At 37.6% G+C, this 16,677-nt stretch overlaps 3 protein-coding genes across 3 annotated transcripts; 1 reads left to right on the top strand and 2 right to left on the bottom strand.

Annotated features, from left to right (window-relative positions):
- The first annotated feature begins 3,863 nt into the window (after positions 1-3,863).
- Positions 3,864-6,504, top strand: LOC121763016 (oleoyl-acyl carrier protein thioesterase 2, chloroplastic-like). The gene is made up of 7 exons (XM_042159061.1): positions 3,864-4,232; positions 4,865-4,998; positions 5,094-5,207; positions 5,380-5,475; positions 5,797-5,884; positions 5,958-6,026; positions 6,130-6,504. The coding sequence occupies exons 1-7, from the start codon at positions 3,957-3,959 to the stop codon at positions 6,409-6,411; spliced, it is 1,059 nt and encodes a 352-aa protein (XP_042014995.1). The 5' UTR covers positions 3,864-3,956; the 3' UTR covers positions 6,412-6,504.
- Positions 6,505-6,526: 22 nt separating this feature from the next.
- Positions 6,527-8,582, bottom strand: LOC121763031 (RPM1-interacting protein 4-like). Its single transcript, XM_042159083.1, has 4 exons — positions 8,316-8,582; positions 7,175-7,708; positions 6,915-7,100; positions 6,527-6,838 (listed from the first exon to the last, which is right to left on the bottom strand). Exons 1-4 carry the CDS (start codon positions 8,319-8,321, stop codon positions 6,815-6,817), a joined length of 750 nt encoding a protein of 249 aa, XP_042015017.1. The 5' UTR covers positions 8,322-8,582; the 3' UTR covers positions 6,527-6,814.
- Positions 8,583-14,251: 5,669 nt separating this feature from the next.
- On the bottom strand, positions 14,252-15,545 carry LOC121763027 (xyloglucan endotransglucosylase/hydrolase protein 3-like). The gene is made up of 4 exons (XM_042159077.1): positions 15,347-15,545; positions 15,173-15,273; positions 14,897-15,090; positions 14,252-14,800 (listed from the first exon to the last, which is right to left on the bottom strand). Exons 1-4 carry the CDS (start codon positions 15,528-15,530, stop codon positions 14,398-14,400), a joined length of 882 nt encoding a protein of 293 aa, XP_042015011.1. The 5' UTR covers positions 15,531-15,545; the 3' UTR covers positions 14,252-14,397.
- Between the last annotated feature and the right edge of the window lie 1,132 nt (positions 15,546-16,677).

The following is a 16,677-nucleotide window of genomic DNA, read 5'->3' as shown; positions in this document are numbered from 1 at the left end:
ACAAAAACATTTCCATAATATTAAAATCCATTTAAAAACCACAATAAATATTACAAATTACAAATAAAATTAAAAAATACATAATTAAAATCCTAAAAATTAAAAATTACATAATTAAACTCCTTAAAATTAAAAATTACATAATTAAAATCCTAAAAATTAAAAATTACATAATTAAACTCCTAATAAGACTACGCATCCGGTGGGATCAACTCCAATTGTTTTTGGAGACCTTTTATCATGGTCTCGTGTGTTTCAAGTTGCGTGGGGGTCATAGATGACCTATCGGCCATATTGAGTTGGCTTAAGAGCATCCACAGCGAGTTGTTCGGGGGTGGAGGTGGCACATAGGGAGAGAGAGCGACTTCGGGAGTGGCTTCGGGAGTCGAGCCGCGACGAAGGTTGGCCGCCGCCTTCTTCCTTCCTTGGGGGCGGCGTTGGGAACCGCTTGGTCCGGCGTCGGGGCTACCCAAGTTAGCTCCGCTGAGTTGGCTAGCCACTTCTTCCGAGCCGGAGTCGGATAGGGCTACTTACCTTGATCGTTTGGAGGAGCCGCTAGAGGAGGATGTTATGTCTCCCTTATACTTCGGGTGCGTCCGTGTCTCCTGCCAAACGTTAAGATATTTGAACGACTTACCGTTCATGGATTGGTAGGTGCTCAGCGCGGCGGTGATGATGTCGACCTCGCTTCGGCAGCTCCCGGCATTCCGGGACTCCTGGATGAAATAGCCATTGAACTTGCCAATTTCTTCGTTGGCTCGGCCGATGCAGTTGCGCACCATACTCTCGTTGCGCTCGATCGTTCCCGGCGGCCGGTTTGCATTGTACCGGCTAGAGACGCGCCACCAAAAGTGATCGTCGGATTGGTTCGTTCCAACCACCGCATCTTCGGAGATTTTCAAGTACGCCTTGAACAATCTTTCCATCTCCGCCGGTGAGTACGGTGTGCGGACACCGGCGCGAGATGGAGGAGTCGGCATTTGGGAAGGGGCGCGATGCCTAGGCTCCGGTGTCCACCCGTAGCGCCCATCGGAGGCACCTTGATCGTCGATTGGGTATGGCCGGTAGCCACCCGGAACGCCCGAATCTTGGGTGAGAGGAGGGGCCGAATATTCCGTTTCCGGACTAGAAAACGGTTGTGAACCGAACCATTCGGGGTTCCAACCGTGGGAGCCCGAAGGGTTATCGTCTTGGCCGGACATAGTGATGTTGTAGGGTATGAGAGAATGAAGATGAAAATGGATATGAGAGAATGGAAATGAGAATGGATATTGGAGAATGATGATGAGAGTTGTGTAGTTTGATGTGAATTTTTGGGGTGAAATTGGGGGTATTTATAGATGAAAGTGTGTATTTTTGGGGTAAAAAAAATGAAAAAAAAATTGAAAAGGTGTAAAAACGGTTATAAATGGATATATTTTTTTGGGGAAGTGAATTTTTTTTTATCGATTTTTTTAATAAAAAACCGATTTTTAAAAAAATAAAAAATAAAAAATGTTTAAACACAACGGCTATGCCGTTGACGAATGGGAGCGCACCACGTGTGCGTCCGCTGGCACGGACGTGCTCGATACATCGAGCAGCGCCGTGCCAGCGGCGCGAGCGCAGCGGCGGCGGATGGCGTCCGTGCCAGCGGCGCGGACGGCGGTGGCGACGGACGCCACCGCTGCGCATGCTCTAAAGATCACTGAAACAAGAAGTGCAAAAGTTATGATTATTTGGTACAGTTCACTCTTCTCTAGATATCAAAGAAAATTGATAAACGATTTCCTTAAAAGGGACACAAGATACAAACTTTATCAAAATCGTCACACAAACAATGTTTTTTTCCATTTGAACAGATTCCATCGTAATGCCTGATAAATAAATTCTGCGGAAGGCCTACCACCAACTCTGTATAGCCAAATCAAATTCAATGCTACTACTATTTTCTTTGTTTCCAAAACTTATAGCCGGACCAAACTACTATACTCTGGCCATACTAAAATTACTTTCAAGTATGTGGGGATCACACTATTATCGCCGAGTCTATATTTGAGTTGCTATAATTTGATTATATTAAAAATCTTGATTAAAGTATTTTTTTGAGTAATATATTAAGCTCGAATTTCAATAAGTTTTAAGTCAACTTAATAGTAATTACTATATAAAAGAAACTACACAAGGTGACAAGGGGTGTGGGGTACCCTTACCATAAAAACTTAACATGTGTTGTATGCAAATATATGAGAAAGTTAAAATATTTGAACTTTTTTTTATCACAAAATTGAAGTCATTTTAAAAATAACAATGAATCTGGAATCATAAATTAAAGACACTCTAAAATTTCAGAATATAACCTATTACTAATATCATGTTAAATAGTTAATACTCTACCATCCACAGAAATAGTAATATTTCTGTAATGATCAATTTTTTTTATTTGGGATATCTGGAATATAAATATTAATTGATTTATTTACTTATTTATTATTTAGAAGAGTTTACATTCAATTAAACCATTATACTCATATTCAATTAACACTCTGTTGGTCTACGATTAAATGATTTGTTTTATCATTTCTAAATATTTACCGGTAAATGACTGATTTAATATTTTTCTCACATTATCAGTACACACTCTTTTTTCCCATTAAAAAATTCAAACTAAATTTTAAAATCTGTGTCAAGTTAAAACCGGTCATATACTCCCTCCGTCTAAAAAAGATAGACAAAACTAGTTTAAAAGATGGGAGGAATGTGCATATAAACAAATTAGAACACAAACAAAATAAAGAGTGATGAATATCTCCGGAAGATGTATTGATTTTGTGTTGTGTGGTCAGTGAGAGTAGATTCAATTCGGAATCAGACACGACCGCAACACAACCAATTTCCCTAAAATATTAATTACCTAACACCAGTGGCGGATGCAATTAAGAACAAGAGTAACGACTATACACCAAAATCATAAGTAGCCTAGTGGTAAAATGCCCATGTGTCAAATAGAAGAACCCAAGTTTGGTTCCCACCAAGTGCATTATTAGCAAATTTGTTCTTCTGTATTTCTTTTAATTTGTAACTATTAGGTTTTGTTTATGCTTCGCCTCCCTCTGTCTCGTTTTTTCCCCCTATTATTTCTTATATTTTACTCCCTCCGTCCCGGGCTACTCGCTCCTTTCTTTTTCGGCACGGAGATTAAGGAATGAGTGTATAGGAAAGTCAAAAATTACGGCTGTAGGAGAAAATTTTTACTAAAAATGGAAATAGTGCAAGTAACTTGGGACGCCCAAAAAGGAAATAAGTGCGAGTAGTGCGGGACGGAGGGAGTATATTTTATGTTAATCGGCTAAATGTTTTACTTTTGTTAAACATTGTATATAATCATTTCTAGTTTGTATGATTTCTAATAATGTATAATTAAATATAATAATTTATTATATGCTCTCTTTTTTTTACACAATAAAACATATATGGATAGATATAATTATTTAATTTAGAGATTCTTATTATGCTCATATTTGAGATTATATAGAAATATAAAGTATTTTGTTTTATTTTAATATTTAAAACTCTTTCTAAACTAAAATAAATTATCTATTATATGCATTACTAAAAATCTATTTAAATAATGATTTTTTAAAAAGTAATAATATTAAAAATAATCCATTTTTATATACAATGATTCATTGGAAAAAATAATAAAAATAACAAAAGAAAAAGATGAAATTGAATTTTAAACCTCTAATTATCGAACCCCCAATATGAAATTCTTGGATCCGCCAATGCCTAACTATCATGATCATCGTTCGTATCGGCCTAACTAACATCGTTCGTATCGACTGCCACTACTTAAATGGAGTAACAAAAAATACACACACTCACTATAAAAAATTATTACTACTGCCAATTTTTTAATTTTGTGTGGCGTCGCGAAATTTGCGTTAAAATCCTAGCTAGATAAATCCCCAATTGCTATGTTGCTGAGGGGAGGGGCCTTTTCGGCATGCAACGGCAAATGCTGTTTTCCCGGCGTCATTCGGCTGCCGCGGCCGGCCTCGCTGCATGTGGCGTCGGTGTCGACGAAGAGCAAGGCGCCGGAGCCGAGCTGCCCCCCGAGCCTCGCCGACCGGCTGCGGCTCGGCAGCTTGAATGAAGACGGCTTGTCGTATAAGGAGAAGTTCATTGTGCGATGCTATGAGGTGGGGATTAACAAAACCGCCACCGTTGAAACCATAGCCAATCTCTTGCAGGTGCTTCAATTCATTCATTTTTTTTAAGCTGAAGATTGAGTGTCAATGTTGTGTTTCTTTTCAGTAATGATTTCTGCAATTTTAGCTACTTTGGTAACATTTGGAATATGGGTGTTTCTTTTCAATAAAGATTGCATCTTTCATGGTTTTTTAGGTGATGATGTGTAATTTGGCCTAACATTTGCTTGACCTGTGGGTTAGCAAATGATGATGTGAAAGAGATTTGTTTGGATAATTATACTACTACTTGGTTAAAAAGATTTGCTTAGTTCTGAAAAGTTGATGTTTTCATATAATCTTTTCTCCTTGCACAATGAATGAGGGTGAATATTTTATTTACTGCATTTTTCTCTCTGTAACTTGTTTCATGAATTTGTGTGAATTCGTGTTTGTTTGAAATTTATAGTAGAATAAACTTATCTTCATCATAGATTTTCTCTTTTGTTGCCATAATCTTGCTCTTCATTTTCTTACAAGTCTCGTGTTCTCTTCTTTTATGCCGTTGAGGCGGAAAACACTTTAGTAGACTTCAACTTGAGGCTTTCTTCTCGATCTAGTAGTTATGTTTTAGTAGAAAAAGTTGGCTGCTCACATTTTATAGGGGGGTTGTATTTCCCCTTTCTATCAAGCAGGAGGTGGGTTGCAACCATGCTCAATATGTTGGGTTCTCGACTGATGGATTTGCAACTACGCTTTCCATGAGAAAATATCATCTCATATGGGTGACTGCTCGAATGCACATCGAGATCTACAAATACCCTGCCTGGTATTATGATTTGAGAATTTGAACTGTTGCCTGAAAATGGAAGATCGTAGTTGCTATGCTCTTAGACATGCTTTTGCATATTCATAATGAAACAGGAGTGATGTGGTTGAGATCGAGACATGGTGCCAAAGCGAGGGAAGGATAGGCACAAGACGTGATTGGATTCTCAAGGATTATTCTACTGGTGAAGTCATTGGACGGGCGACTAGGTGCGCTGCAAATCTTATTTTAAAAACTTGTGATCAACGCGGGGTTGCAATCTTAAACTTTGCTCATCCCCATACTTCCATATGATTGCGAATTATGTTTTTAGCGCCTTTTGTGGTGGTTTTCTTTGGGTGATTGATGAAACTTTTACCCTCTATACCTGTTTTATTGCAGCAAGTGGGTGATGATGAACCAAGATACGAGGCGGCTGCAGAAAGTCACTGATGAAGTGCGTGATGAATATCTAGTTTATTGCCCCAAAACGCTTAGGTAATTCTTTCTTTCCGATTTACTGCCTTGAACGGCCGCATAATATAACATGTTTAAAGAAATAATTTGATAGAAAAGTATCTTTGTATTTTCTTTAAAGGATATTGGTAATTGAATTTCTTGGTTGCTCCAATATTTTTCTTGTTATCTTGCATGAGCTGCACTGCACTTTATAAGGTGAATCTCGAACATATATATAACACGGTTTATACAGTACCTAGTGCCGAATTACATATTTCCCTAACTCGGGTTTTAAATCTAGAACTTGCCACGATTGCTGCAATAACTAACTGCTATCTGTTAATTTGTTGTTGATGGCAGACTAGCTTTTCCAGAAGAGAATAATGCTAGCTTGAAGAAAATAGCTAAACTTGATGACCCTGCTGATCATTCCAAAGTCGGGCTTGTGGTAAGATCATCTGGTTTCGACAAATAAATCGAACTTTTTTTCTGTATTAATGAGCACGCCACTGTTTTTTCAGCCTAGACGAGCTGATTTGGACATGAACCAGCATGTAAACAATGTCACCTACATTGGATGGGTTCTTGAGGTTAGTTACATTTCATTTATATTCAATTTTCTTGGATGTGTGACCAATATTCGGGAAAAGAAATTACATGTTTTTGCTGAAATAGTGAATGGTTTTACAACAGAGCATGCCTCAAGAGATCATCGACAGTCACGAGCTGAAGACTATAACGTTGGATTACAGGCGTGAATGCCAGCAAGATGATGTAGTTGACTCGCTGACGAGCTCTGAGCCGGCCATAGGCGACATGGTCTCAGGTCTTCGCGGAACTAACGGCACTCCGGTTGCTGCTGCAAGAGACGAGAACGACTGCCTTCAGTTTCTGCATCTCCTGAGATTATCGAACAACGGCTCTGAGATCAACCGGGGTCGCACCGAGTGGAGGAAGAAACCCGCAAAAAGATGAGTATTCTATCGTTGTCCTTTCCTCTTCTATCGCTGCTACTCTTGTAATTTTATGCTACTCTTGTGACTTATGAGACAAAAATTCAGAGATAAATTATGCAGAGTGCAGAGGCATATAATTGAATTATGTGCTTACAAACTCAAAAAATACATTTCATTACAACGAGAGAATCAGAATGAAATAATCTATAGCATAACTACAGAAGTGGGAGAAACTGGACACTAGAAAGACCAAAACTAAGGCAACAACGACGACTATAGATGATGCAGAAAACAAATTATAGACTTCGTCTTTTATTTTTCACACCAATATAAAATCAAATAATACATCATCCATCCAATCCACACATATGTTCCAATCAATACCGATTCACTTTGAACTCTTCAGTTTTCTTCCTCCTCGTCTACCACCACCCGCAGCAACATTTCTGTGTTGGAAGAAAACGTTAAGAAAAAGATTGAACGGGAGTACTTAGACGATGATGAAACGGATGCACGACAAACCTTAGGTTGGTCCTTCTGTCTCCCAGGCGTGCCGTAAGTGTTATGCCTGGGAGTCCCAGAGACGTTCCCGGCTCCGGTGTTCCTCTCTTCACGCACTTTGTTGAAAATGTGCGTGAAGTTTTCAGCTGACTGGGGGTCGTTTTCATCCCACTCGCCAAATCTTGGCACGGCTGCACCTTTATCGGGCTGCCATTGCAACACAACACAATTCTATTAGTATAAACTGATATTTATCGAAACATGCCAGTTACAAGACTTACACTCTCGTCGCCTCGACTAGTTGGCCTCAGCTTGGATCTCCCCGGGGTGCCATGGCTACTATCATGGCTCTTCCCTTCCCAAGCGGGCGACCCGCTGCCTCGTCCTCCCGCAAGCTTCGCCTGATGATGGGGGTGAAGAGGTGAGCGGTCGAAGCTCTGCTCGGATCCTGCACTGGCTCTGGCAGGGCGTGCAGCCCTCTGGCCACGCCCAGCATAGCTCGACTCAGTTGGAGCCCTTGTACCTGGATTTTCACTAGAGTTGTGCGAATCAACGTCTTCCTCTTTGCTCACTCTACGTTGGGGCCTCACCCCAGCTGCTCCCCTCCCGTTAGCCTCGTCTGGCTGGGGCCGGGGCAGGGACCGGGGGTTTGCTGGAGGCGGAGCTTCAGCGTCTGGGAACATGTCCGGATTTTCCATGGGATCGTTCGGATTTATAATTTTCCCACCTTTGTTTTTCCTTGCCTTTTCGAAGTATACGGTGTAGGGAACGTTGTCGTCGTTTTCCCAGTTGCCAAATTTTGGCACATTCGAGCGCTGCTTAGTGACAAAAAACGAAACTACATTACTCAATTAGAAGCAAATTTTGAATTTTTGTTTGCAATCACAAAATGTTTATGATGAACATTTTCAACACCAATCAAATCCTCAACCAAAACATGAATATTAATGATTGTGAATGGGATATTTATCATTGAATTTTCAGTATGTTTTGCATTAGTCCGTATTTGTAACATCAATACGAACGTGATACGGTCATAATATATTCACACTTCACCAAAAACTTGATAATAATAAGATAGAAAAGGCTGCAATACGTATATACGTACATGTAATCAAAAGAATACATAAAAAATACTGATTCACATGAATCAGATCTGATTACCAAACTATTATCTTCTCTCTCTACAAAAATCATCACATCAAAATCAAACTGACCAAACGGATTCACTAGAAACGGCATAACAAACTGGATTTATCAATAGAAGCTAAATCCACTGAGGATGAAATCTGAAGAGAGATAAAGCCGCTAATTGAAATTAAAAACTGCAAAAAGCAAATTCAATAACCAAAGCATGACAAAAATTCATCTCCAAAACTTTGAAATTTCGTATGGGGAGAAACACAAAAATCGTGAACTTACAGCCATTCGAAACGGTGGAGAAGCAGAAGTGAAATTGGGCGAGTTTTAGATCAACTTAGCTCGCGGAAATCCACAGAAGGCAGAAAAATTTCTTCAGCGTCTAATTTGCAGGCGCAGAACAGAGAGGAGGAGGAGAAGAGAGAGATGGAATTGCAGTGATGATGAGTTAATGATGGAAGGGGAGGGGTCTATGGACCAACAACCGGCGCCACCGGTTATTGATTTGACTATTCTCCTCACTGTTTTCTTCTCTCACTCGTCTTTGAATTGTTTCACTCGTCCAGATATCAAAATATTGGTGGAGCCAAGTATATATTAAAACAAAACCAAAATTTAATTTGTTAATAAGATAGCACTAACAATTATAATTATAATTACAATTATTTATGCATATTCCTAGACCCTATTTTAGTTACTTATTTGAAGTGACGACTAACTATTTTTGCATGCATTGTCAATATTAAAATTACCAAATTAAGATTGAAAATTTCTGTTTTTCCAAAATTGAGCCCTTCCCCAACTTTTCATTTTGAACTTTTAACCAAACAGAGCTCGAGGAATTTAGCGTGCTCATTTTCTTTTATGAGTTATTTTAGAAGTAAACAATGATTTCTTCTTTTGGAATCAATATTTTGAGGTAAAAGAAATTTACTTACTATTTTGTTCCCAAACAATTCCATTGATTTGGCTATTTTAGTCTTAATCGTAACTTGTAAGGTGAAATGTTGCTGATTGGTTTGACCGGTTAATGGTTACTGTTTTGGTGGCTGGATTGCTATTTTAACAATAATCTTATTTGTTTGTTTCTTTTAATTATTGATTTTGTTTTTTAAAAAACATATGCTTCTTGAATGAAGGGAATAGATTTTCATATACGAGGAATTGATAAATGCATGATATATTCTTTAGGTAAAATAAAGCATATTTACAACTTAACTGTAATTTAAATTCATTATTTGTTTTATATATTTAATGAGTCTTAATTATAGTAGTATCAAAAAACTCGTAATTATCAAGATCATATCGTCGTCTAACTAATTTATCTCAAACAATCTTCATCTATATCATTTTGTAAGCTAATGGACAATACTTGTGTTTGTCTCATTGCTATGAGCGTTTTGATCTAGATTTCAAAGGTCATTTTCATTTTTAATATTTTTAGGTGTACCTATTTATTTAAAAATTTGGTTGTCCTTATTTAATTAATAAAATTTAAAAGTTGCCGGCTGGCGATTGTTGTCTTTTATCATTGACCATAAGCAGGTCAACTCCTAAACAATAACTAAGATTCCAAAAATAAATGAAGGCGTAATAACGTTTTCGATGATATTTGTGTGAATCTCCATAAATTAAAAAACGCTCATATTTTAAAAAATTAAGACCTATGTACATTTTGCGCAATCATTTTTATATCAATCACAACTATATTAAACGTAATTTTGCGCAATATTCATATATTGATACATAATACATACATAGTCCCAAGTAGGCCTGTCAAATCGGGTACCCGCGGATACCCGATCCCGAATTTCTCAAAAACTAATACCCGATTCGAATCTGATTTCAGGTACCCGGATACCCGACTCGGGTATCCAGTCCCGATTCTGATTTTGATTTTGTTAAAATAAATTATTTATTTTTATAAAGTCAACGAATTAGAAAAATTAAATTGCACATAACAACATGGATATGATATTATTCATTTCTGATAAGCAGATAATTAAGCATCCTATATTCTGCAGTTAAAGATGAAAACATTGCATAGGTTAAACTTATTAAATTTAATCAAAATTTTAGGTGATTAAAATTTCTTCTTGCGCTAGTATAAATAAATTCTTACAACTTATCCATGCACCTTAATTTATTAATCGACATAAGCCGTATTGAATAAGCAATGCGAATAGTTACTAGTATTTCTTAACTCATACTCCCTCCGTTCCATGTTAATAGAGTCATTTTTTTTGGGAAGTTGAGTTATTTCTATTTTTAGCAAAAGTAATTCTTCTTTTTACTATATTCTCACTTCTTCTCTCTTACTTTAATCTCTCTTACTTTTTCCACCATCCATTTAACACAATTTTCTTAAACTTCATGCGAAAAAGAAATGTCTCTATTAACAAGGAACGGAGGGAGTACATATTTAGAATTTTTAAAATATATAAGCGAATTGGCTTTTAGAAAAATATTTACATTGAATTTTTAAAAAATACAACCCCCAAAAAAATTGGATTTAAAAATATACAATTGATTATGAAACACATGCAATCACTATTTTAATATTTAAATTTCCTAAATATTTAAAAATCAGAATAAATACATAATTCATAAATTTAATAAAAAATCAGATAATTCGAGTATACCCGATCGGGTATCGGGTAACCCAATATCTGATAATTCAAAAATCCACTACCCGATCCCGATTCCGACCTGAAACCTGAAAATTTGGGTTTCAGGTATCCAATTACCCGACCTTTTCGGGTTTGAATATCGGGTATCCAATACCAGATATCTATTTTGACAGGTCTAGTCCCAAGTAAAATGGGATGTAATTTTTTTTGGGACAGTCTTAAATAAAATTACATTTCCTTTTTTATAGTAGTAAAAATTAGGTAGGTAAATTAATTTACTACAACCAAGATATATATGCAGCTCCAATCACTTTCAAGAAAGATTATTAAGATGCATTAAGGTCATCCGCAACGCTGTTTCTTATCCGTCTCTTAACCGTCTCATCTCTTAACTATTCATGGGCCCCACTGTACTTTTCACTCCATCTCTTAACTAAGAGACATCACCTGCATCACTTCATCTCTTAACCATCTCATCCCTTAACTATTTATTCAATTTCATTTTTTTATTTCCAACAAATTCAATTAATAAAAACACACTTCATTAAATAAAATAAAATTACAATTTAAAATCCTAAAAAAATAAAAAAAAAACACATAATTAAAATAAAAAAAATAAAAATACATAATTTAAAATACTAGAAATTAAAAATTACACACTTAAAAACTACTCCGCCGGCGAATCATCCTTCGAAGGCGGTGGCGGTGCACTCAAGCCACCTGTAGGCGGAATACCAATTTGTCTTGCCATATACTCAATTCCGGCAAGATGGGCTTGATATTGGGGAGACGTCAAGCGGGAAGTGTCAGCCATCGTGGCGGTCAAGTACATGGACAATAGGGTGTTCGAGCCCGAGACAGAGCCCACCTGGCTTGATTCGCCTCGGCCCCTCCTCCCTCTAGCCGCCTTCGCCGCCTTGGTCCCTTGCGGCCGACGGCGCCCACTGGAGGAGCCCCTGCATCGGTGGTCGTGCCCTCAACCTCTTGTGAGGTGTTGCCTGACCGGCCCTCACTAGACGAGTATTGGCCACCCGCCATGTGCTTCGTGCGTTTAGAGCTCGAGCCCGTGCTGGACTGGACACAGTCAGCCCACCTTTAAACGTCTTTGACCGCCTCCCAAACATCGACATGTTTGAATTCTTTGATGTTGTCGTCAAAAAAGACTCGCATAGCCGCTCTCAGAATGTCGGCTCCACTGGCTCCGCTTTGGTAATTCGCCGCTTCATTCTTGTAGATACCGCAAAATTTTTTGACATCTCTGTCGACTAGGTCAAAATGACTGCGGAGCATCTTCATGGTGCGGCGGAGGGACCCCTTTGGCTTGTTCTCGTTGTAGACGTCGGTGACCTTTTCCCAAAAATACTTGCGGGTTTGTTGATTCCCGACGATGGGATCGTACGAGACGCTGACCCAAGCGTTGAATAGAGTCATCGTGTCCTTGCAGCTGTATGGATGACGGCCTACATCCTCCTCCTCCTCCTCGGCCGCCTCTTCCTCTTCCTCCACGGCGTCGAATGCGCAACCCACGAAGCTTCCACCGCCTTGTCTTCCTTCCGGATTGGGTTCATCCGAAAAATCCTCCATGATTTGGGATAATCCCTGCGATTGCCCATACCTCGGGGCGGAGGGACGAGAGTATGCATCCACATCAAAATAGGGTGGTTGGTACGCCGCCGGCGTCGACGAGCCTTGGGTGCCCGGCGTCGACGAACCGGAATCGGAAGCACCCAAGACATTGTACATACCCCCCAGTCGCCAAACGTGTTCAAGTCATAGCCGCCGGAGCCGCCAGAGTTTCCGTCGCCAGACATTTTTAATGAAAATTGGAGAGGTGAGATGAAAATTGGAGAGAAAAAAAGATGAATTGAGAAGAATAGAAGTGTGTTTGTGTGTATAATGAGAATGAAAGATGAGTATTTATAGAATAAAAAAAGAAAAAATAATAAAAAAATTAAAATATTACCATTGAACAGTAATATTACCGTTTTTTAATTTTTATTTATTTATTATTTAAATCGAATTTAAAAAAAATTTATTTATTGCGTCAGCATGACGACTCCCACTCGCGGGCCGGCGAGTGGGCGTCACGCCTAACGCCAACGCTCGCCACGTGGCGCTGGCACGTGGCGAGACGTCTCGCCAACCCACCCTCCGGGCCGAGACGCCCGCCGAGACGAGACCGAGATGGATGGCTGCATCGCCGTCTCGCTGCCGTCTTGTCTCTCCGGGACGAGACCGAGACGGGGGCGAGACGCGTTGCGGATGCCCTAAATAGGAGAACATGTAAATATTCCATGGAGTGATTTCTTATTAACATTTACATTAATCTGATGCCATTTTAATAGGAGTACTATTAATGCATAGTGATGTCTTTTTTTCTACAACAGCTAGCCCTTCTTCCCTGCCGATTTACTGCACGTGCTTTTGGCGGGGATAGATCCCCTACTGTGCCAAAAAAACACAGCACAAGATGTTGTGCATAATACGCAAGATTTTGTGAACAAAACGCAACCATCTCTTTCTCTCTTCTTTCAATATTTTCATTCTTTCACTACTTTTTGTATTTTCATTCATTCTTTGTTTTTATATTAGAAAATACTAAAAATTATTGTAAAATTTAAAATACGCAAGATTTTGTGTAGAATACGTAGCCATCTTTTTCTCTCTTTTTGCGATATTTTCATTCTTTGTTTTTCTATATACTGAGGAGTACTTCCTCTCTGTCCCATAAAATATGTCTCACTTTCCTTTTTAGTTTGTCCCACTAAAGATGTTACATTTCCATATTTAGAAAAAGTTATCTCTTAAAATAATATAAATATTATATTTTCTCTTTTCCCCTAACGCATAAAACAAAACCTCCTAAAATCTTGTGACGTCCCACAAGTGTGACATCTTTTGTGGGACGGAGGGAATATATAATACTGAAAAATATTGTAAAATCTGAGAGTATTAATTACGGTTACCATGAAATATAATAATTAGCTCAAAATATGCAACCGTTAATTATTTTATACGTCTGATGATTTGAAGAGTTGGTGTCATTTAAAATCCTTATACAATAGTTTTTAGTATTTTATATATAAACACAGAAAGAATGAATGAAAATACTAAAAGCAGTGAAAGAAAGAGAAGGTATAAAATAAAGAATGAAAATATTGAAAGAAGAGAGAGAAAGAGATGGCTGCGTTTTGTTCACAAAATCTTGCGTATTATGCACAGCATCTTGTGCTGTGTTTTTTGGCACAGTAGGGGATCCATCCCCGCTTTTGGCACCCTTTAGAGAATGGAATAAGTACAAGCAAGAAAGCAGTAAGTAAGTACAAGCAAGAAAGCAGTAAGTACAAAGCATGGAAAGCTAAAATAGATTATACTCATAGATACAAATTCTTCACTCAGAAGAAGTGTCAATCTTTCCCCAGATAATATTGATTCTGAAGCTGACGAAGCAAATATTGTGGTTGTCGCGTTGCATTTTATCGTTTCAGCATTTTTGTAACTTAAAATAGACTGTAGCTTTTGCAGTATTAATTGGATGTGATCGTTATGGCAAAATGTGGTGGTAACAAATTCGTAAGATGTATCTTCAGCTTCTAGTATGGAGTATAATTAAATTTACATGTTGATTGTTGATAACAAAAACTAGTTCAAAATGAAAGAAGTGAAGGTAATAACTTCTCAAGATAAACACACACATACATATATATAAATACAAATTACTAGTAGTAGTGCTACTATTTATTGAATTGGCACTCGGGGGGAGGAGTAGGATGCCTGCTTGTGTCATCACAATAGTCATAATTCAAATACTTTTGTCTCACTTCATTGAATTGTCTCTGCTCTTTCCCACTCAACTGCCAATATTTGCTACGGTTCCACCAGTAGTTTGAAAGATCTTGATAGCAAGGCTCAACATCTACTGCAGTTTTAGGCAATGGGCATGCACCAAAATGAAAACCTTGAAAATGGGCAATGAAAGGTGAATTAGACCAATTGGTCTTAGTTTGCCCTCCATCTGTTGCCCAATCCTCTCCATTCCACAAGCTGACCTGCACGGTCATTGGCTGGTTCGGGTACGGGACCCCAATGTCCATCTTGTTTCTGTACACCCTAATCGGAATCTCGTCCACGTAGAATCTAAAAATAAATTAAAATTTAAATTAAAATAAAAGATCAATTAATTTGTATATATATGAAGAGAGAGAAGTGGTGTGTGTTGTTGGTTGATCTTACACTATTTGGTAAAGGTTCCATAGGATTTTGTAGGTGTGGAATTCAGCAGTGGGATCAAACCACAACAAAGTCCTTTGTTCTCTATTTCCAACCCCATGTGCAAACACATTTGTTTGCAATGTGATTGGTTTACCTTCTCTATTTCCCAAGAATTCAAAATCTAACTCATCATGCTTACTTGAGTTTGAAGTTAGCTGCAAATTTTAAATAAAAATTTATTAATTTGCTCCAATTAGTACTAATTAATAACTCATGTGGAAATAAAAGTATACATACATAAAATGCTGTAACAACTCCTGCAGAGTCCTTATCAGGCAGCTTGATTCTCATGTGAATGAATCCTGATCCGTAGTTGAGCTTCGATCCGAAACCAGCTCCTGTTATACGTACACTTGTAATTAACATTATAATATAAAATGAAATCGAATATACATATGAATTGAACCAAACCATAAGCAGGGTCCATCCAGAGCTGAGCATCTCTTCGTTCGTTGAGGAAGTTAACATGATCGCCTCCCCAAACAACTTCGTATATATCATCGAATGCTATATCAATGGATGCACCGTCTACAACTAATCCAAACGCGTAAACAACTGCAACAAAACAAGCCAATTTCATTTTTGTAAAATGCATCGCAAACCCTAACTCTATTTCAATCTCATGCATGTATAAACGTGTCACTATTAATTTATTATGACATATATATAGGGAGAGAGAAAGAGAGAGAGGCACTAGATATATTAATATTGCCAGCTTTTCTTCAAGTGTGATTGCCTAAAACAAGCTGGGCAATTGTTGTGTGATCATCCTCTTCAAATTTAGTTATCTTCACGCTATTAAATTTAAACCCATCTATCACCCATGCATAACTAATTGCATTAACAGAAGCAAAAACTGCTTATTTTAGGAGAAAATTTAAAGTCGTAAGCTAGGAGTGGGCTAAAAGGTAAAGAATCATTTGCAACATTTGGTATGCAATTATTGATCAACTAATTTTGAATGAACTGTCATATCATATGGTCACGACGTTGATGCGTCACGGTTCGTTTTTTCTTTGAATTAAGGATATAATTAGGCTCACAACTAAGTACCTAGCATAGTCTACACATACTATTTTGAATATCTTCAATTTTAACGAGCTTGAAATTTAATTAATAATTTATCAATAAAGATGCACACTCAACTTTTGGTGGATTGTCACATTCGTCATGAAGTGCGAATTTGTTTGTCTTCTTATGAATAGCCTCTTCATTTCATGTTGATCAAATATAAAATCTTATAGTACAATTTTGAATAATAATATTTATACATCATGCCATTAGATAATAGATTGTGACATAAATATGAGATTTCGTGTGACGAAATAAGCTAGCTGTTATGTCTTACTTTCTCCATGCTTTGTGCCAATTTCGTAGCGAGGACTTATAATTGGATATATTACTATACATTATTACTAAAATCGTTATTAATATGGATAGAGCTGAGCGATTTGATTCATATAATTTGACTTTTTCAGTACAATTTGGATATACTATTTTATTACCTGTATAAATATTGTGAGGTCATCATTCATCAAATATACGGTATACCCCCCAAAAAATGGGAAGTAGTACTATTAATTTATAGCGCATACAAAGAGATAATCAATATATTAACAAATCTAAATTTCCTTTATCAATATTCTTAAAAACCAAAGTTGGAATTTTGAATGATCAAACAAGGTTGAAATTTAAGGTTCAAAATAAATCACTTTTTTCAAAACATTTGAGTGAAAATGTGA

The sequence above is a fragment of the Salvia splendens genome, chromosome 13, assembly GCF_004379255.2.
Source record: "Salvia splendens isolate huo1 chromosome 13, SspV2, whole genome shotgun sequence".
NCBI lineage: Eukaryota > Viridiplantae > Streptophyta > Magnoliopsida > Lamiales > Lamiaceae > Salvia > Salvia splendens.
The sequence above is the reverse complement of the archived record's forward strand: the minus strand, read 5'-3'. Positions and strand labels throughout refer to the sequence as shown.